Source organism: Thermoascus crustaceus (genome assembly GCF_041956765.1).
Source record: "Thermoascus crustaceus strain CBS 181.67 unplaced genomic scaffold VTN00scaffold_9, whole genome shotgun sequence".
Classification (NCBI taxonomy): Eukaryota; Fungi; Ascomycota; class Eurotiomycetes; order Eurotiales; family Thermoascaceae; genus Thermoascus; species Thermoascus crustaceus.
Window position 1 is genome coordinate 1,018,862 of NW_027192535.1, and position 18,967 is coordinate 1,037,828.

General features: G+C 50.4%; 7 protein-coding genes and 2 non-coding genes across 9 annotated transcripts; 7 read left to right on the forward strand and 2 right to left on the reverse strand.

Annotated features, from left to right (window-relative positions):
• The first annotated feature begins 1,747 nt into the window (after positions 1 to 1,747).
• VTN00DRAFT_t191 lies at positions 1,748 to 1,896 on the forward strand. The gene has a single exon. It is a non-coding gene; the product is annotated as a tRNA-Phe (tRNA).
• Positions 1,897 to 1,987: 91 nt separating this feature from the next.
• VTN00DRAFT_t192 lies at positions 1,988 to 2,134 on the forward strand. The gene has a single exon. It is a non-coding gene; the product is annotated as a tRNA-Phe (tRNA).
• A 394-nt stretch (positions 2,135 to 2,528) lies between these two features.
• Positions 2,529 to 4,368, forward strand: VTN00DRAFT_10348 (uncharacterized protein; the record flags this gene model as incomplete). The annotated part of the gene is made up of 5 exons (XM_069426994.1): positions 2,529 to 2,748; positions 2,851 to 3,323; positions 3,395 to 3,419; positions 3,549 to 3,665; positions 4,172 to 4,368. The coding sequence occupies 5 exons, from the start codon at positions 2,529 to 2,531 to the stop codon at positions 4,366 to 4,368; spliced, it is 1,032 nt and encodes a 343-aa protein (XP_069284110.1).
• A 1,102-nt stretch (positions 4,369 to 5,470) lies between these two features.
• VTN00DRAFT_10349 (uncharacterized protein) lies at positions 5,471 to 10,926 on the reverse strand (the record flags this gene model as incomplete). Its single annotated transcript, XM_069426995.1, has 6 exons — positions 5,471 to 10,030; positions 10,083 to 10,171; positions 10,229 to 10,435; positions 10,489 to 10,662; positions 10,718 to 10,784; positions 10,849 to 10,926. The coding sequence occupies 6 exons, from the start codon at positions 10,924 to 10,926 to the stop codon at positions 5,471 to 5,473; spliced, it is 5,175 nt and encodes a 1,724-aa protein (XP_069284111.1).
• Positions 10,927 to 11,403: 477 nt separating this feature from the next.
• On the forward strand, positions 11,404 to 12,057 carry VTN00DRAFT_10350 (uncharacterized protein; the record flags this gene model as incomplete). Its single annotated transcript, XM_069426997.1, has 5 exons — positions 11,404 to 11,476; positions 11,541 to 11,620; positions 11,680 to 11,805; positions 11,861 to 11,940; positions 11,997 to 12,057. 5 exons carry the CDS (start codon positions 11,404 to 11,406, stop codon positions 12,055 to 12,057), a joined length of 420 nt encoding a protein of 139 aa, XP_069284112.1.
• A 383-nt stretch (positions 12,058 to 12,440) lies between these two features.
• Positions 12,441 to 13,537, forward strand: VTN00DRAFT_10351 (uncharacterized protein; the record flags this gene model as incomplete). The annotated part of the gene is made up of 3 exons (XM_069426998.1): positions 12,441 to 12,489; positions 12,559 to 12,719; positions 12,788 to 13,537. The coding sequence occupies 3 exons, from the start codon at positions 12,441 to 12,443 to the stop codon at positions 13,535 to 13,537; spliced, it is 960 nt and encodes a 319-aa protein (XP_069284113.1).
• Positions 13,538 to 14,434: 897 nt separating this feature from the next.
• Positions 14,435 to 15,224, reverse strand: VTN00DRAFT_10352 (uncharacterized protein; the record flags this gene model as incomplete). Its single annotated transcript, XM_069426999.1, has 2 exons — positions 14,435 to 15,069; positions 15,158 to 15,224. The coding sequence occupies 2 exons, from the start codon at positions 15,222 to 15,224 to the stop codon at positions 14,435 to 14,437; spliced, it is 702 nt and encodes a 233-aa protein (XP_069284114.1).
• Positions 15,225 to 15,659: 435 nt separating this feature from the next.
• Positions 15,660 to 16,934, forward strand: VTN00DRAFT_10353 (uncharacterized protein; the record flags this gene model as incomplete). The annotated part of the gene is made up of 2 exons (XM_069427000.1): positions 15,660 to 16,216; positions 16,274 to 16,934. The coding sequence occupies 2 exons, from the start codon at positions 15,660 to 15,662 to the stop codon at positions 16,932 to 16,934; spliced, it is 1,218 nt and encodes a 405-aa protein (XP_069284115.1).
• Positions 16,935 to 17,226: 292 nt separating this feature from the next.
• On the forward strand, positions 17,227 to 18,948 carry VTN00DRAFT_10354 (uncharacterized protein; the record flags this gene model as incomplete). Its single annotated transcript, XM_069427001.1, has 5 exons — positions 17,227 to 17,485; positions 17,545 to 17,855; positions 17,915 to 18,463; positions 18,526 to 18,705; positions 18,766 to 18,948. 5 exons carry the CDS (start codon positions 17,227 to 17,229, stop codon positions 18,946 to 18,948), a joined length of 1,482 nt encoding a protein of 493 aa, XP_069284116.1.
• Positions 18,949 to 18,967: the final 19 nt, after the last annotated feature.

Consider the following 18,967-nt stretch of genomic DNA (forward strand, 5'->3'; position numbering starts at 1 on the left):
GCGGTATAAGAAGGACAATTGACAACGCAGTGGAGAGCAGCAGCATTGGCATGCCTTTCAACACATCTTCGGATATATCTGATATCACTGGGCGGAGAGTTGCATTTCTCTTTGCAGAAAAAGCAGAGAAAAGTCTGAGCCAAGCTGAGGCCGGGGCTCTGCATCAATTTCTCACACAGGCCCCGCAGGAATATGGTGCGAAACACCTCAATGAATGTCTTTCTGCCAGGCTAGAGAAATTCTACACCACAGAAATGGTGTTAACAAAGGAGCCACGAAGCAGGTTGGCCAAACTTTCTGGCCCACCAGACGCAGAATTAGCTCTTCTTATGCACTGCCAGTCGAAGGAAGGCGACATCAGCGAATTCTGGGACACGCAGAGTAGAAGCATCCAGCTACTGGCCAAGAAGGGATTGAGTAGTGATTTCGTCTTTGGTTACAACTGGCACTGGAGAGGAGAGGGGTCAGCTTGTGAGAGAAAGGGCAACTGTCCGGCCGTCAAGTGGCCGCTTGCTCAATGCCTCCTTCATAACAAGTTGTCCACCGATCTCCTTGAAATCTTGCCACACCCTTTCCTCATAGTTGCCGGAGCATGTGCAAAAGACCACTACCAAAGGTCATTACCATCCAGTTGTCAACAGCTTGTTGTCACCCTAGACCAGGGTACAGAAATTACTTTCAATCTTGATTTCAGGCCTCTTGGTCTCAGACGAATAACTGTGTATGTTGATCATCCATCAGCAAGCTTTCTTTTCCAACCGAATTCCACAGCGAAGATGTGTTTGTCTGGATGCGGTCTCCAATTTTTTTTTCTCTGGTTTATCGGACAGGACTGCCAAGAGAAGACCTTTGCTGAGGCTCAGCTTGGCCATTGCAGAGGTGTCCCAGGTGCCGCTCCTCTTGTGGAGCTACATGGATACGGGCAAAATGGAACTGAAGCTGGAGAGAAATCTGGAACGGCATGAGATCGATCCAGGCTTCTGTAGTTGGGCCCAGCAATACTTGAAGGAAGACCCAAGTGATATCTTAGCTGGAGGAGAGTCAGTTGTGAAAATGTTTCGTCCAAAAATAGATGACAAGATCTTCACCAAATTCTACAGATTGGAACATGGATAATCGCCAAAAGAATGCACATCGTCATGGCTTCACATATAAAGAGTATTGGAATGGTGAGAGTGTGAGAGTCCATTGCAATGGGTGGGTTTGGCTTTACGTCTCTGCGGATAGGCCAGCACTCAAGTTTTGGACACCCAAAACGGTATTTAATGCTATTGAGGAATCCGGGGAGCCTGCATTTATATAATTTTTCTGCAGATGGTATCTGGAAGTCCAGAAGAAGGTTGTATTCCACAAGTCCTGGGAGTATATGTCGAAAAACAAGGTGCAGGGGGCTGAGTGGGAGATGCAGATGAGCAAAGAGTTGATGAGGGAGGGAGACGCTAATATGCCTGTAACCTCTCAATGGGGGTACCGAGAGAATGATAAGGAAATCAGGGTACGGCATTGCTAGAGTTGAAGAATGTGGATTATTTGTAGCAAGCAATACACAGGAAATTGAATACTTGCCTTCTAGCAGACTAGAAATAATTATATGTAATACACTGGGATGCTCTGACAGCCCCCTAGAATAGGGCTTACGTGCAAGTTTCGATCAATCCTTGTCGGTTCATTTTTTGGAGAGCACCATTTTTTGGACTCTTTTTCTTTTTTTTTTTTTTTTTCTTGAGCACCAGATATTCAACAAGCAGCGGCTTTAGCTCAGTTGGTTAGTACATCCGCTCTCCAATCCTCCACAATACAAAATTCTAACATCCACCAATAGGGAGAGCGTTAGACTGAAGCACAAAACTTCAGCCTGCCATCTAAAGGTCGCCTGTTCGATCCAGGCAAGTCGCAGCGATATATCTTTTTGAAATTTTTCTGCATTTCAAATTCGATTTTTTATTCCCGCCATAAGCTGACCCGCTTTGGTTAAACCCCAACGCAAGCGGCTTTAGCTCAGTTGGTTAGTACATCCACATTCTCACTATTCAATTATAGCAATTAGCTAACCCTCCACACAGGGAGAGCGTTAGACTGAAGTCCACTTCAGCCTGCCATCTAAAGGTCGCCTGTTCGATCCAGGCAAGTCGCAGCACATCTTTTTTACTTTTTCTGGATGTATCTTCGATTAGATTTATTTTTTTTTGCTCCTTAGATTTACCATGTTGTAACCCCGCAGTTGTTATGGCTTTGATTTTATCAGTTGTGTGTGGCGGTTGATCTAAAATTCCTCGCGTGTAGATGTGCGTCGTGCCTGCATCGGGCATGCCCGAGCTAGTGTGGCTTACGTAACACAACCAACCACCGCCAGCCAGCCCGCGCGGAGCAGCTTCAGGGCGTACCGTAGCTTTATCGACTGATAACTTCACGATCTCACTTTCGCGACATGACCACTCTCTCTGGCCTTTTAATCAATTAATGAGATAACGATTCGGGATAAAGTTTAGGTTTAGTTTCGCAAGAGCTTGACGCTTTACACGCACATGATGTCTTCGTTCTTTTTCTCCACCCCCGTCGACATCGACATCATCCTGGACGGGAGCGATGAGCGCGAGACCGTCGACGTGAAGCTCGACAAGGGCCGCAGGGAGAAGGTCCCACTGTACATGGATGGAGAGTCGGTCAAGGGAGCGGTGACGGTGAGGCCTAAGGATGGGAAGCGATTAGAACATACGGGGATCAAGGTGCAGTTCATTGGCACGATTGGTATGTGACTCGTCTTATCATCACTACATCCGTGCAAAAATCCCTGCGATGATATTCTCTTTCGATGAGCGCCGGATCTGGGCTAACTATGGCATCTACCAGAGATGTTCTTCGACCGCGGCAACCATTATGAATTCCTTTCCCTGGTCCAGGAGCTCGCTGCCCCGGGCGAACTGCAGCACCCGCAGACCTTCCCCTTCAACTTCAAGAACGTCGAGAAACAGTACGAGTCGTACAATGGCATCAACGTCAAGCTGCGCTATTTCGTCCGGGTGACGGTCTCGCGGCGCATGGCCGACGTTATCCGCGAGAAGGACATCTGGGTCTACTCGTACCGCATGCCGCCCGAGACCAACAGCCCCATCAAGATGGACGTCGGTATCGAGGACTGCCTGCACATCGAGTTCGAATACTCCAAGTCCAAGTACCACCTCAAGGACGTCATCGTCGGCCGTATATACTTCCTACTTGTGCGGTTGAAGATCAAGCATATGGAGCTGTCGATCATCAGGCGGGAGACGACCGGGTCGCCGCCTAATCAGTATAACGAGAGTGAGACGTTGGTGCGATTTGAGGTATGTTGGCCCTTTTATCTTAGTTTATTCGGTTTCCCTGTTTCTGAGATGCCCAGTCTGACATCAAACAGATAATGGATGGTTCTCCGTCACGAGGTATGTCTCATTCTCATTCAACGGATCCTTATTCTTCGCTTGGCATACGTCAAGCTATATGTTGCTACTGCGACTGGACTTATGTCGTCACCGACATCGTCCAACGAGGAACCTACTGACGATCTCTAGGCGAAACGATCCCCATCCGTTTGTTCCTCGGAGGGTTCGACTTGACGCCCACTTTCCGCGATGTGAACAAGAAGTACTCGACGCGGTACTATCTAAGCCTGGTGCTTATAGATGAAGGTGAGCAAGATAGTTCATTGTTATCTGCGCCTGTCTCTCCATCACTTTATACCGGGTACACACCGCCCAGGGATGTGGTCCGGCCGGGCTGCAGGTTCTCCTGATTCCGCGCGACGGCTAGTTTATCAGGTTCTCCAAGCGGGATTTTCACATCATTTGATGTGATTGGCCTTGTTTGTGCGGTCTAATCGTTTCTTCGTCGGAGGTTATCACCCCTGCCAGCAGCTGCAGGTTCAATAGCCGACGGCGATTGAACTGTGCTCGCGCTACGGAGACGGGACGTCGGGCCGAAAAGGGTCGACTATGGTGGCTGTGACGGACGATCTTCCGACTCCCCGCTGGGCCCCCACGCTAGTATGGCAGTGGCTTTGCCCCCTGGTGCCGTGCATCACGTTTTCTGAATCACTATACGATCTTTCACTTTACCCTGGAGATGAAACCGGAACAGCAGCATGCATTCCGCGAATCGTCCAGTCAACCTGTACTAACCTTATCTTTCCCTGCAGATGCTCGTCGCTACTTCAAGCAATCCGAGATTGTCTTGTACCGCCAAGCCCCTGAGATCGCTGCCACGCCCCAGGTTGCCCAGCAGCAGCAGATCCAGCGACAACTGCTGCAGCAGCCACAGCGGGAAATGCCACCGGGTTCAGCTACGGCCGGGCCAGGACAGAAACAGCAGCAGGTGACGGCTGCCTCAGCATAGGTCTCGTGATCTCTCGTCTCCAGTGTATCCTCAGATATGATCATCCTGTTTCCCTGTCTGCTTGCTGAGCTTTATACCCTACCTTTTCCTGACATTTCGAATTATTTTTCTTTCAACTTTTAAAGCATGCATGGGACTGAACCTTGGTCAATCATGACACATCTCTCGAGGCCTATTTCACGAAACACGGGTACGGCGCTGGCAGGAGGGGGCATGTCGGAATCTTGTCTATACGAGCGTCCATATCGATTATCGAACCAACTTACATCACAGCGCACTAATCTATGACTGTTCAAGAACGGTTGATTTGAAATCGATGCCGATCGTAGCCATCTGGCCAAGGGACCCGCTCTGCTGATTAATCCCTGGCCTTTAACTATGTTATCCCTCCCGGTACGGAAGAGGAGGCCCTTTTTCATGAACCTTGAGACCTTACAAATCAATAACTCCCTTTCTTGTCCGTCTGTCTAACAGGGCCTGTGTCTTGACTGGCGGGCTATGTACGTACATATCTCATATCTAAGATAGATTCTTACAGATACATACATAGAGAATTAAATTCGCATGACATCTTCATCTGGGTCTTCATACGCGCGTGCTTCCAGGGTGCCTCCTTTCTTGCAAAGCGATATGTCTGTAAATCACCTGTCCCGTTGCTCGTCTTCCTTCAGTATTCTTTATATGTATTTCGAAGCATGTCAGTTGTATTCGATTGACTGTCTACTACACCGAAAGAGCCCATGCTGGCCTTTCTACTGTGGGCTTAAGTTGAAAAGGGAAGTAATGTAGAATCAAGATCCCCTGAGAGTTAATTTGACATATATATAAAGGAAAAAGAAAAATCGAGATGTGACTATGATATACAATGCAGTACATGCAGTGTTGCATGAGGTGGGAGAATGAATCTTTTGAAAGAAAAAACATCCCCTCTTCTCTTTATTTTATAAGAGATGGTAGGTCAATCGGTCACCTTTTATCCCTTCTACATCCTTAGTCTATGCCAGCAGATAGAAAAAAAAAGAAAGAAAGCTCAGATGCTTCTCAGACGGGATATCATCAACATATGCATCAATCCCCCACTCCCCTCTCCCTTCTCTATCACTCAATAGCTGTCACCTTCACCATCCACAACCTCATCCAACATCCTACTCAGCGCCTCAAGCACCTTCCCATCCTCCCTCTCCTTCCCCGCAACCTGCACCGCCTTCACAGCAAGCGGATACATCCACGCAAGATGCTTCCGGTGCTGTAACCGTGCATTGCTGCTGGCCCTGAACGCAGGCGCGTCCGGGATCGCGGCGGGTTCGCTCTTCAGCTCGACCATGCGGTGGAGGAGGTGGAGGAGCTCCTTACGCGCGGACGTGGGCTGCGGCATCAGGCCCCGGAGGGGCTGGTCGGCGATGTAGGATTTCAGGGGGATCGCGGAGCGGAGGATCAGGTAGGGGGAGATGGAGCGGGCGAGGGAGATGCGGAGGGATGTGTTTTCTTGCTGCTCAGACGATGTGGAAGCGAGTTCGAATAGTGTGTCGATGAGGACGAAGGCGATCTTTGACCGTGGAGTGGCTGGTGGGTCGAAGGTGCGTCCTGGACGCACCTTGTATAGATCCTTGAGCGGTTCGTCTTCGAGAGATTGACGGGGCAGGTCGGAGCGTTGGGGAGGGTGAATCAGGGAGGAGTGGAAGAGTGCACAGGCAAATTCTCGTCGTAGATTGTCGGAGATCATGGAGGACCCCAGGGATGGTATTATGAGGGACTTGAGGCGATCGAAAGCCGCAATATCGAAGGCCTCATCCGAGAGAATAGTTGCAGTAGGGATATTGAGCTCGGAATAGCCCCGAGCGGAGACAATCCCTCGTGCAATGTCGACAACGCATTTCCAGAATCGCGAGATTTCAGCCCGATTTGACTCTTCGTATTGCTTCTCAACATATGGAATCACCACTTGCAAAATATTCAACGATGCTGTCGTCGCCTTTTTCCAGAGAGTGGGTTCGCGGTCCTTGCCGCGCCATTGATACTTCTGGGATATTGGATTGGCCAGATGCTCCAGTGCAGTCGTCAGGGAACCGTTCGTGAATATATCCCTCTTGATGCCAAATTCTGCAGTATACCAGCTCAAAAGGTCTGTCGAATTCTTTGAAAATGCGACAAACGTCGGTCTGTTTCTATCCTGCTCTGCGGTCCATTTTGACAGCGCAGAATCCGCAAAATCAGCGAGACATAGAACAATTGCCGGCTGAGATCCCTCTTTGTCAGAGCAGAGAGCTTTCACGCAATCGACAACGAGCGCTTGGAGAGCAGATTGGTGGTCTGTATCCATGGAGTATCTTGATGACACAGAATTCCAAACGGCAGCGCGCATGTGCTGTAGGACCTTTTCAATGTTGTCATCTGTCAGATCATCCTTGAAGAGACGATAGACCTGCTGGAAGGAGCGCAGATACGCCAGCATTGCGTCTTGGTTTGGGTTATCCAGATCTAGAGGACCGTCCAAACGGGTAGGATGGCCATTTTCCCATAACGACCATGCAGATCGAAGAGACGCCTTGCTGAGGATGTCTGGAGCATGCACTCGATCAAGGATGTCAGATATACTGGAAAAGACCGCTTCACCGAACTCCAAGAGATTCACGTCGATGAAGGATTGGAAGTACCGGAGAAGCCGCTCCCATGACTGGTCGAACTGGTCGTCTTGGACGATGGGATCAAAGAAACTAGCTATCAAGCTAGAACAACCTTTGATCATTACAACAGCTGTTTCGACCCATTGTCTTGTCTCGTCGGGATTGGCGGATGTCGATGTGCGGGTCACATCCAGAACTCTGGCTTCAACGTTCTCAACCATTGCAAACAGAACTCTATTCAAGCATAAATGCCACGCTTTGGGAGAAAGCTGCTGACCGTACGCATCGAAAATTCGTAGCAGTGTGTGGATTGCGCTGTTCCGAATCTCCGACCTACTGTCTGTTGTAAGGCGAACGATTCGTAATAGCAGCAGCAGCCACAATGAATTTCGAGAAACAAAGATGTCAGCATCCTTTGCCAAAGTTGCAAGTGTCTCCTCGCTCGCAGAAGCATCCACATGACTTTCGATAGAGAATCGTTCGATCTGCCCTTGGAGGAAATCCGAAACGTTCCAGAAGAATGACGTCGTGGTAAGGGAAATATTGAAGTCCTGCTTCTGAGACGCAAAACTGGAGAATGAATCCACAAGATCCAAGAGACACGAAGGAGGCAGTAGAGTCAAGAAATCTGAAGCTATTAATTGTAGTGAATCATATGCTGTCCGGATGAGTCGTGGGGACTTCGTCGCTAGTGGTCGTGATTTGGGTGTTGCCTGAGAAGTCACCGTCTCCTCGTCCTCACTAGGTGATGGTTCTTCGAAGACGCTGGATACCAAGTTGAAAACAAGATCCCATCCGTCGACGAATGACTCTCCATGTTGCTCCAGAATAGACTTGAGTGTTTCCAGAGCGCGCTCATGAATGTCAATATCGGCTGCGTAGGAAGCGCCTGACGTACGCGATCGCGACTCGTGTAGCGATGTAATTTGTGATTTCAAGGCTTCAAGGTTCCTCAGTTGCGTCTGATTCCGCGAGGTTTCATTTTCCTGATTCCCAAACTTCATGGTTTGGAAGATGACATCGTTGAGGACACCGCTGGCCTTCAGACGGAGGTTAGGGCTGATGTCTCGATTTATAATAATCAAAATAAGACTATCAACCAAGATTTGCCAAGCGCTGTCTTGGTTCATGTCTGGAGATGACAGCCGGTCAATGTTTGCGCGGGTCAAATCGCTGGTCTTTTCCAAGACAAACTTTAGCTCGTCATCTTGTACTCTCGACTTTCCCACAGCTAATGAAATACTGCGCGTATTCTGGTGTATTCTTCCGATGCGCCGTTTCCCGAAAGGTTGCGGCGAACGAGGAGAAGAGGAGATGTTGGGGGACGCAGCAGCGTCCGGAGCATTTTGCTCACTGCCGTTGAGGTTCAAAAGTGAAGTTAGGATATTTTCAAACGACTTATCGGGGTAGTCCCCCGTGCTCTCAAACATCTTAGCTGCTGCTGTTTGTACGGCAACGATCTCAGCGCCGAGATTTGCTTTGGGAACATCGGTGCCAGAAGCAACAGCAGTTTCGCCGTTATTATTCGCGGTGACACTCTGTTTCGTGGCCATGACAGCAGAAACTCCTATTACAAGATCCGCATGTTGGAGAGTCTCAAGGATTATAGACCAGGAAGCCTGGTCCAAAGTTGGTCCCAGAGCAATCCCAAGGTTCAGTAAAGCACGCAGGCATAGAAGGTTCCTGGTGCTCAGGGATGCAGGAACATCAAATGATGCGCTGGGATTCTCAATGGCAATCGGGGAACCGAGACCAGAAGGCTCGGTGCCGGGTGTTGTCTTGTCAGCAGTATTAGCATGTTGGACATCAGTCCCGGGTGTCGTTGCCGTCCCTGAAGACTTGACGTTCGAGGCATCAGCTGGCATGGCAGCCTTTCCAAGAGTTGTAAGAAAAGCGTCTCGAGGAGTCGATTGTCTGAGTAGCCCAGCTACATGTGTTAATTTCTGAAAAGACCGAACTAAGTTGTGGTAGAAATCAGCGTCCAGCGCTGCATAGAGAAAGGTGGAACATGTTGCAAGAACAGCAGGCCAACAGGTATCGATAATCGCGGCGCAAGCTTTGATTTCCTCTATCTGAGGATGACCTTCCAGATCCAGAGGATTTATTGGTACAGGTGATCTCTTAGCGGTCGAACTCGAGGAAGACTTGAAGGAGTCCGTCCTCTGAAGTTCCCTGGGGCTTGAAACTTCTCGATCAGGAACTGCAACATGATGCTTTCTCCTCTTGATGTCAGGGACCGTTAGCGGAAGGATGAATCTAGCGAGACCTTCAGAAAAAGCACTAATACAGTTAAGCACGAGGGTGTAAATATAAGTCTCTGGTGGAGATGGAGGCTCAGTCTTGTCGAGAAGTTCGATATAAGGTGTCCGGACAACGCTCCACTGGCCGCTGATACCAGACACGTTCGAATCAGCTGAAGTAACAGCAGTACTGATCACTCCAGCAACTCCACCAGCTTCAAGAGTTATTTGATCCTCTGTTGGAGATCTCGAATGTTCAACACGCGAAGGAACAGTGGACTGGTGGCTGACGCCTATCAACGAAGGCTTTTCAGAGGCCAGTCTAACTAACGTTGCCATATGGTCCCTCAGGATGTTCTGTTGTCCCTCCTTTCCATCATATAGAGAGTAAATGAGTCGGATAAGCCCGGGTTCTGCATGAAGTCCACGAAGGATTTCCATGCAAATAACCCTCTTCCAGGGGGCTGTTCCGTCAGGCTCGAGCAAGTGGTTCAAAAGGCCCAGCGCCATTTCGCACTCCGCAGTTAGGAGGATCACATGGCGCTTGAGGAGAATGAGTAGTATTCGAGCAATCCGGACCGTCTGAGGGAAACTGTGCCTCTCCGACATATGCCTTACAGCCAAGGGCATTAATCGGTTTCGCAGTACTTGTGCTAATTCCCGATGCGTGGTGAAGAGCTGACCGCTATTTGTCAAAATGCTTTCAATGAGCTCCAAAACAAATGTCGGAGACAGAGACTTGATTTGGAGGAACTCCAGCTTGTCGCCTTCTGCAAGACGACAAAGATCGTCCAAGATCTGAGAAAGAAATTAGCAAAGGAGAATCCAAACCGCTGGGAAAGTATCTCACCCGTAAAGCATCATATGCTGCAAATCCCACGTCAACCGGCTCACCATCTACTGTGACTGTCGTTGTAGGCACAGGACCATGAGGTTTTCCTGGGAGAAGTCAGCAGCAGAAGATGAGGCAGATAGGATTCGTTCAGAGAAACTTACTATCTTCGTTAGATACCTTCTCAAATGCTGAAACTACTAGTTGCTGCAGCGTAGCAGCTGCCGTGTTGGCAACTGCGACTGTTTTGCTGGACTGCAGTGTCGCGCATATTTCTAGCGTGCTTGCAATAAGCTCTCCGCCCAGGTTTTCAGAGTAGTTCTGCAAAAGAGAAGGTAGCGTCTGAAGAATCTTGAGCTGGACATCCAGACCTACAGAGGCCAGAGTCAGCATCGTACTTATCGATCGGAATAGGTGTACAGACTCAAATTCGAGCTTTCCCGCAGCCCACTCAGCGCATCTTTTAGTCGTTCAGGGGGCAAGGACCGGGCTGTGACCAGTTTCTGTAGACAGTAGATACCAATCCCTGCGAGCTTCGCATGTCGAGAATGACACGCCAGAATAAATGGATTGACGAAGTTCGGTCTTCGGACCAAATCTGCTGGCTACTCAGTAACCGGCTGACAGCTATAAGAAGAAAGTGGAGAACACACCAGCTGTTATTTGTGCCTCAGATGTAGAAGGCAGCGCCTTGAGTTCGTTAAGAGATAGCTCGGCAGCCTACGTCCTATAGTCAGCTCAAAGACATGATAATCTGACTAAGTAAGTAGGTAAGGGGTCAGACATTTCGCAAGTCAGAGTTCTTCCTCTTTGACTCCTGAATCAGGTTTGAGAGCTCCGTCTGCAGAATCTGGGAGGTCATCTCAAGTCGCTTGTATTAATAAGACAGCCCGGGCTACTACAGCTTTGCAAATTGGGCGATGTCTCCGTGCCTGTTAGAAGTAGGCGGATGTTGACCATGGGGTGGTTGGTTACTCAAGACAACAGGGGCGCAGGAAGGCTAGATTTTCATATGTTTATAACCACTTCTCGCAAAGCCTGCACTGCAGTCACTTAGAGCTGCCAGAGGAGCTGTTAGATAGATCCCGACCTAGGAACGTCTACACGGTCTGGCGTGGCATCTTGAGGCGTGCCAAGAGGCCGAGTAGGCGCCGCCGCTGGCTTCCATGCACGTGACGGTCCCTGGCAGTTTGGCCGCCTCACGCCGCCGGGGCACAAGACAGACTGAGGTGGGATAGGTGACTGCCCCTCTTCTCTTGCAATAATTAAAGCCACCCTTCGCCCACCGCCGCAACCTCTCACTCTCGACCTTTCCTGTCTGCTTTACATACTGTCCAAAATGGCGGCGAAGGTTCCCAGAAATTTTAGGCTTCTCGAGGAGCTAGAAAAAGGAGAGAAGGGCCAGGGAGCGGGTCAGTATGCGCTCCTCGGTAGCGGAAAACAGCAAAGACTGATGTACCATTTTCTACTCTATAGAGGCGTGTTCTTACGGTCTGGCTGATGGAGATGATTTGATGATGACCAACTGGAATGGAACCATTCTCGGCCCTCCTCACGTCCGTCTTCCGAGCGTCTCATCTGTATTCCTTCATGAACGACTAACCGAAGTCAACAGAGCGTTCACGAGAACCGGATATACAGCGTTAACATCCACTGTGGACCTGATTACCCAGACAACCCTCCAACTATTCAGTTCGTTTCGAAAGTGAACCTTCCATGCGTTGACCCGCGAACCGGAAAGGCATGGTCCAGAATATCCCGAACTACACATGGAATCTGACCTAATCTGCTGCCAGGTTGACCCTACGAAGCTGCCTTGTCTTGCACAATGGAAGAGGGAATATACAATGGAGACTATCCTCCTTGAACTCAGAAGGTACTATATTATAGCTGCTTTCTCTGCTGGATCTTCGTCTGATTTGAAATCTCCAGATACATGGCGCTGCCGCAGCACAAGAAGCTCCCCCAACCTCCCGAAGGTACAACCTTCTAAGCTCGTTTATTGGATACGCTACTCAGACGATGAACGGCTGGAGTATTATGGTTAGTTACGGTCAGGTTTTTTGAGTTAAATTTATCCTCGGTGTTTTAGAGCATGTATAGTCTATGCATTATTGGAAAGTATTAGCGCGGTTCTTTCTTGATGCTCGCCCGCCACCAATATCGTAAATTCTAAAAAGAATATATTACTTTGCTATGATATAATTTTTCTGTTCCGGTCTCTTGTATGCCATTTACCTGGATTTCGTGATAGGTCCTGCGGGAAAACAATCAGTCACGTGCTTAGTAGCAAACGCAACTGTATGACATGCGGAGATAGCTAACTCTTATCTGCACTTCTCCGAAGTCACCACCGTAATTCTTCATTCTCTCCAAATGCCTAAGTTAGTGGTTCCTAAGCGCTCTGGAATCCATCGGTTTGCATGTAAGACACTCCGACACAATTGGCTGAACCATGCGCCTTAGCTTGTCTGACTTAGATGCCTCGTCTCAGGCCTTGCGCTCTACCGAGCTCTCCTTCGACGATGCGCGCGACTACCACCGACCATTCCTGACTCTAACGCGGTCAACTTTCTTGTGCGCCATAAATTTCGCAAGCATAAGGATCTCCAGAGTCCGTCACAGACTGCGAATGCTCTAAAAGCCGGTTACGAGGTACATGAACGAACCTAGACGCAAACCTTGACGATTATGCGCTGACTGCGGTTGCTGTTGAATGGAAGGCACTGGATTTGTTACATTCTGCGTCAAAAGGAAACAAAAGAGACATATCTCGTATCTCGGCTCTTATTGCGCAACGTCAAGCTCTCCGAGAAAAACACAGCTCCGAGCAGAGAGCGCTCACAGAGGCCACACCTCCGAAGCCGCTCTCCAAAAAGGAGAAGAAGAAATTGGAATCTCTACGCCACCAAGAGGCAACCGCTCAACGGCATCCAGATGCGCAACCCATCTTATCTCGTCCTCGGCCTGTGGTAAGCGGCCGACGCCGAGTACCTGTCCTTGTCAATGCGCGCGGCGTTCCTTTCCTGCGCATCAAGAAGCCGCAGCCAAAGGTTCTGAGCGGAGTTATACGGAGCAAGCTCGATAAGCGATGGAAGAGGATAGTACGTCGCGAAAGGCTGGAGCAGGAGTTGATCCTGGCCGAGGATGAAGACCACTGGGACAGCTTGGTAGGAGAGAAGGAACGATATTCGTGGACGTCGGAGATTAAAGCCGCCCTTGATGAAGTTTCTCGGCAGATTAGAGAAACTGATCGAAAGAACGCCCAACTCGCAGAGGCGATGTGGAACGTCGTTCTTAAGGAGAGGGAATTGGCAAAGAAGGAAGAAGCGGAGAGACAGAGATTAAAGGCCGAACAGGAACGGCTTCAGAGTGAGGCTGGTCCGACGGGGGAAGCCAAAGCATCCTCTGACGGAAGTGCAACTATTGAGACTCCCAGTGCAAGTCCTGAAGTTCAGAAATTGGAAAAATGAGCCTCGATGGGCGCAACTCCGAATCACTCACTGCCACTAATAAGAGGTGGCCCAGATATGACCGTTTCCTGGTTCTGAACCAATGCATGGTCTCCTATGTAAGATATACCTGCACTCTCAGAAGCCTATTGACGGAATCTTAACAGTGTCGATAGAGCTGGACTCGCGGGGGCAGTGTTCGCTTGAACTGGCTAGTCGCCGAGGATCTCTGTTTGATATGAGCTTTGTTTTTGCTCTATTCCTTCAGGACACAAAACCGAGTAGGAAATGATGTTCGGGACCTCAGCAAGTCGAGCATCGCATACTTGGCACACCGAAGGGAATATGTCTTATTGAAAGGCACCAATGCATTTTCGAAACCACCGGTCTTTTTTCTCGTATACCCTCAGAGAAAAATTACCGGGTCAGGGACCCTACCATCTCCGCGTCGAGTCCCAATATGTTACATTTATCTCGATCCTCAGTGACATCATGATCCGATAAAATTCGGTTCTTAAGAACTAGCATGCAACTTTGTTAGAATATCATTGTATGAAAGAAATGTAACATAGGTGTGACGTTCTCTTTCTGTTTTAATAGAATGCAGAATGAATAGACAGCGGTCATTTGCTGAGGCTACAGGCAAAGAGGACTTCAGTTGAGATGAATGATGGTATATTATTTTTCAACCTAATAGTGAGCGATACGAGGCGGTACTCTAGTGTTCGAGGCGCAGCGAATACTTTGATCGAGTCTTGCAGTGATTGCTGATTGCTAGGACTTAATTGTACATACCCTGAGCGAACTGAAATACTGCTAGTAATGACTTTTAATTGTTAGAGCTATCAACAGAAATTTTAGACGCAAATCATTTCATGTCAGAAGCAAACAAAGCGTAATGCAAGCCCATATCCCTGTTCATGCCGATACCTTCATCTTCTCCATAGCCGCAGGAATACCCTCCTCATCATCCTCGTCATAATCGGCCTTTCCAGCCAAACCCCTCTCCCACAACTGCTTGCCCGTGAGCTTCTTCTCCTCCCTCGCCGACGGCTTCTTCTTCTTCTCCTCGGCCTCCTTCTCCTCGCGCCTCCGCTGCTCCTCCTCCTCCATCTCCCTCCGGAACCTCTCCCGCCACTCAAGGAACGTCTCCCGGGTGACGATCGTCCCCTGGAACTTGCGGTTCTCCTCCTCCTCGGCCTTGGCGATCTCCATCTCCCTCTGCGCCTGCGCGGCGGCCTGCCGCTCGGACATGAGCTGCTCCGCGCTCTCCTTGAGCGTGCTGACGAGCGTGAAGATCATCGCCATGCCCATGTTCTCCTCGATGGCAGGCTGCAGGGCCTCGAGGAGCCGCGCGCGGTCCTCCTGGACGTCGAGGCGGGGGTGTTTCGGCGCATTGGGAGGGGCGGTGATCTCGAGGTCCGGGGCCACGTCCGGGTAGGCCTCCGGGTAGGAGACCTGGAGGAATAAGACGGGTGGTTCGGCGCCTTCATCGCCGTCTTGTTCCGGGGCGTCGAGGGTTATCTGTATCCGGTATGATGTATCCGATATGTCTGTTTTATGGATGGGTTCCTTGGTCAGCGGGTGAGGTCCCATGCGAGTCGCGTTAGTAGGAAGAACAGGAATGGAGTAAAGACGGACCTGTTATCTCATCTGGGAAAATGGAATTAAGGACCTCGCGCTCCTCGATCTGATCATCGCGACCCATAGTTTATTATCCCCCCGCCCAGCGGAATGGAGGGGCTTCCCTTTTATCCTTGAAGATAAAAAGAAAAAAAATATAAAGATCAGCCCAGAGCTAGCCGGGAAATATCTTCTGTCAATTACGACAATTAAAAAAAAGGCCCTAGAGTATTAGAAGGAAAAAAAGATCTATACAAGAGACTTGAAGCGGAGCAGTACAAGCGTGGAGTGCGGCATGGCCGATCAACTGTCCCACATGCAAACTCAACAAACAGATAACAAAAACGCTCCAAAATTTGGGATTTCAAGGCAATCAATGACCCGCCGCCTCGGCTCCGTTTTCAGGCGCAAAAAAGGCCATGGGATTTCATGGACAATTTACGAATACGCAATTTTTTACTCGTTCTTTTAATTAGGCACCGGATCTCTACGAAAGAAATTTTTTTGAAGGAAAGAAACCATGGGCAAAACCAGACCTAATAAAAAGTCGTCCAAGTCCCGCGAAAAGTCCGTCCTCGGTGTCGGCGGCTCCCTATCTGGGAAACACAAGGTGAACGAGGACCCCTCCGCACTCCTTGACCAGGCGACCATCCTCCTCCAGACAGGACAGGCAGATGCGGCCCTTCCTTTGGTCGAACGCGCGCTCAATCTCGCGCCCTCCAATTCGCCGAACACCCTGGCGGCGCTCAACCTGATCGCAGAAGTATACGTCGAGCTGGGAGAGATCGATGCGGCGCGCGAGCATTTCCTGCGCGCTGTCGAGATAGATCCGGAGGGCACGATACCTGAATCGCAAGGCGGCGGAGCGGAGAAGTTCCTATGGCTGGCTCAGTTGAGTGAACAGGGAGGGGCGGACAGCGTCCGGTGGTTCGAGAGGGGTGTCGCGGCTTTGAGACAGATTATTCAGTCCCTAGAGCAGAGCGGCAAGCCTGATGACCTTGCGTTGGCAGAGGAAAAGAAGAGGAAATTGGCCAATGCCCTGTGTGGTGTCGTGGAGATCTACATGACCGATCTTTCGTGAGTTGCTTCGCGTCGCAGATTGCTAATGGAAATTCGCTAACAGAAATCAATTAGATGGGAGGAAGATGCGGAAAGCAGATGCGAGTCTCTTGTCACGGAGGCTCTCCTTGTTGCCCCCAACTCTCCTGAATGTCTACAGACCCTTGCGTCGGTCAGAATATCGCAACTGCGGCACGACGACGCCCGAGCGGCTCTCTCCAGGAGTTTGGAGTTCTGGAAAGACCTTCCCCCGGAAGACCCCAACGTCCCAGACTTCCCTACGCGCATCAGCCTTTCCCGGCTTCTGATGGAGGTTGAGATGGAGCTCGAGGCGCTCGAGGTGTTGGAACGTCTGATTCTCGAAGACGACCACAGTGTGGAGGCGTGGTATCTTGGTGGTTGGTGTCTCTACCTATTGGCACAGAAGGAGCAGGCGCCGAAGACCGCAGAGGCGGAAGAAAACCCCGCGTCGAAGCGACATGCTTCGCTGGTTGCCAGCCGCGAGTGGCTCAAGCAGAGCCTGAAACTCTACGACCTGATTGAATACGAGGACGTGAGGCTCAAGGAACATGCCCTCGAGCTGGTGCAGGAGATGAACAAGGAACTGGGCGAGGACATGGACGACGAGAGTGAGGCAGAAGACGCTCTGGCTGCAGGGAATGACGACGATGAATGGGAGGATGAAATTGAAGCTGGCTCGGATTCAGATGATGATCATGAAATGGCGGACTCCTAAAAAGTTGCATGGCACTGCTTTGTTTTCCACTGGACGTGAGGGTTGTTATGATACCTATTATAGAGCATTTTAGTATAGTATTCTGCAATGAGTTTTCCTCGTATATGATGTTGCTCGCCACAGATACAACTCGCGTGCACCCCCGGCGGAGCCGGCGTCGGAGCAAGGGATTATCCGCGCGCTCCTCCGGGAGAGAGCCATGACCCGGCATCAGGACGCTGCAGCGCGGCAGCGACCAATGTGAACAAGCATAGTGTTCTGGCCGCTGGAGAGTCCTATCTTAGTCTGCGAGATGGACCTGGCACCAGCGCCAAGTGGGGAGAGCTCGTCGTTGAAGACACCGGTGGTCGAACTGGGTGTCGTGGACGAGGCCTCCGGAGACGTGGAAGGCGTCGTCGACGCCGAGAAGACGTGTGAGCTGCCTCCAGAAGAGGCGTCGCAGCCAGAGGAGTCTGCGACGGACGACGAGGGTTCGGAGGAGGCGTGGGAGTCGGAGTCCCTCTACGAGGACGCTCTACAGTTCGTCCGCGACGAGCAACTACTCGACGGAGGTACGGATTGCGCCCCCTATATCAACGCCAGCTTGCCACGCTAACACGTCGATTTCCAGTGCCTGACGCCTGCACCCTCGACGAGGCGGTCGCTTACCGACGACGGCTGCATGAGGTTGGCAAAGCGGCCTTCGTAGAGGAGACGATCGGTCAGGGGAAAATTACGGCTAAGAAGCTGTGCACCGCGTTCGGGATCATACCGCCTGCTTTCCTGGAGGGCGCGCCGGACCACGCCTACCATCCACTGCTTGCTATTGCGATATCTCGCGAGTACTCGAAGCGGCAGAAGCTTCCGCAGTACAATACTATCGAGGATGCGGTTGAACTGCTCAAGAAGTCCAAGAACATCATCGTCATTACGGGTGCCGGAGTATGCACATCCTCCCCGACTGCTAGCATAGAACATAAGCGCTAACATGAAAGTTATAGATTTCTACCAGTCTTGGGATTCCTGACTTCCGTTCCAAGGATACCGGCTTGTATTCCCGACTGGAGCATCTCGGTCTGAGCGATCCTCAGGAAGTCTTCGATATCCATCTCTTCCGTGAGGACCCTAGTATCTTCTTCTCTATTGCGAAGGATATCCTTCCAACGGAGAAGAAGTTCTCCCCAACACATGCATTCATCCGTCTGCTTCAGGACAAGGACAAGTTGCTTACCAACTTTACCCAAAACATCGACAACATCGAGGCAAACGCCGGCGTGTCGCCGGAGAAGATTGTCCAGTGCCATGGCTCCTTTGCGACTGCTACCTGCGTAGCATGCGGGTACAAGGTCAAAGGAGAAGAAATCTTTGACACTATCAAAGAGGGGAAAGTCCCAGAGTGCGAGTCTTGCAAAGAGCGAATTGCATTGAGGCCTCAGGGCATGAAACGGAAACGCAGTTCCAACGGCGTTCAGAAGAGTCGCAAGAAAGATGACCGTGAGGACAGCCTCGAAGAGGAGCAATATGAGTTTCCTACTCCCGGGGTCATGAAGGTGAGCCAAGAACCTCTCGCATGTGAAGGTCTGGAGTCATTTTTTAACAGACAAGGCGGCAGCCCGATATTACCTTTTTCGGAGAAGACCTTCCCGACGAGTTTGGCCGTCGCCTGATTCACCATGACCGTGAGCTTGCGGATCTGGTCATCGTCATTGGAACGTCACTCAAAGTAGCTCCTGTTGCGGAGGTGCCCGGCATCTTACCACGCGATGTTCCGCAGATCTACATATCGCGCACTGTACGTTGGCTCCCCTGTCGACTTCCCTGCTCGTCTATCAATGATACTGACTTTACTCAGCCTGTCTCGCATATCGGTTTCGATATCGACATGCTGGGAGACTGTGACGTCGTAGTCGCCGAGCTCTGCCGCCGAGCCGGGTGGGACCTAAAGCATGAAATGATACCCAAGGACCAGAAAGTCGAGGTCACCAAGGAAGAAGGATATGAGTCACGATATCATTTCAAGGTTGTAGAGTCATAGCGGTGGTGTTAAAGGGCAA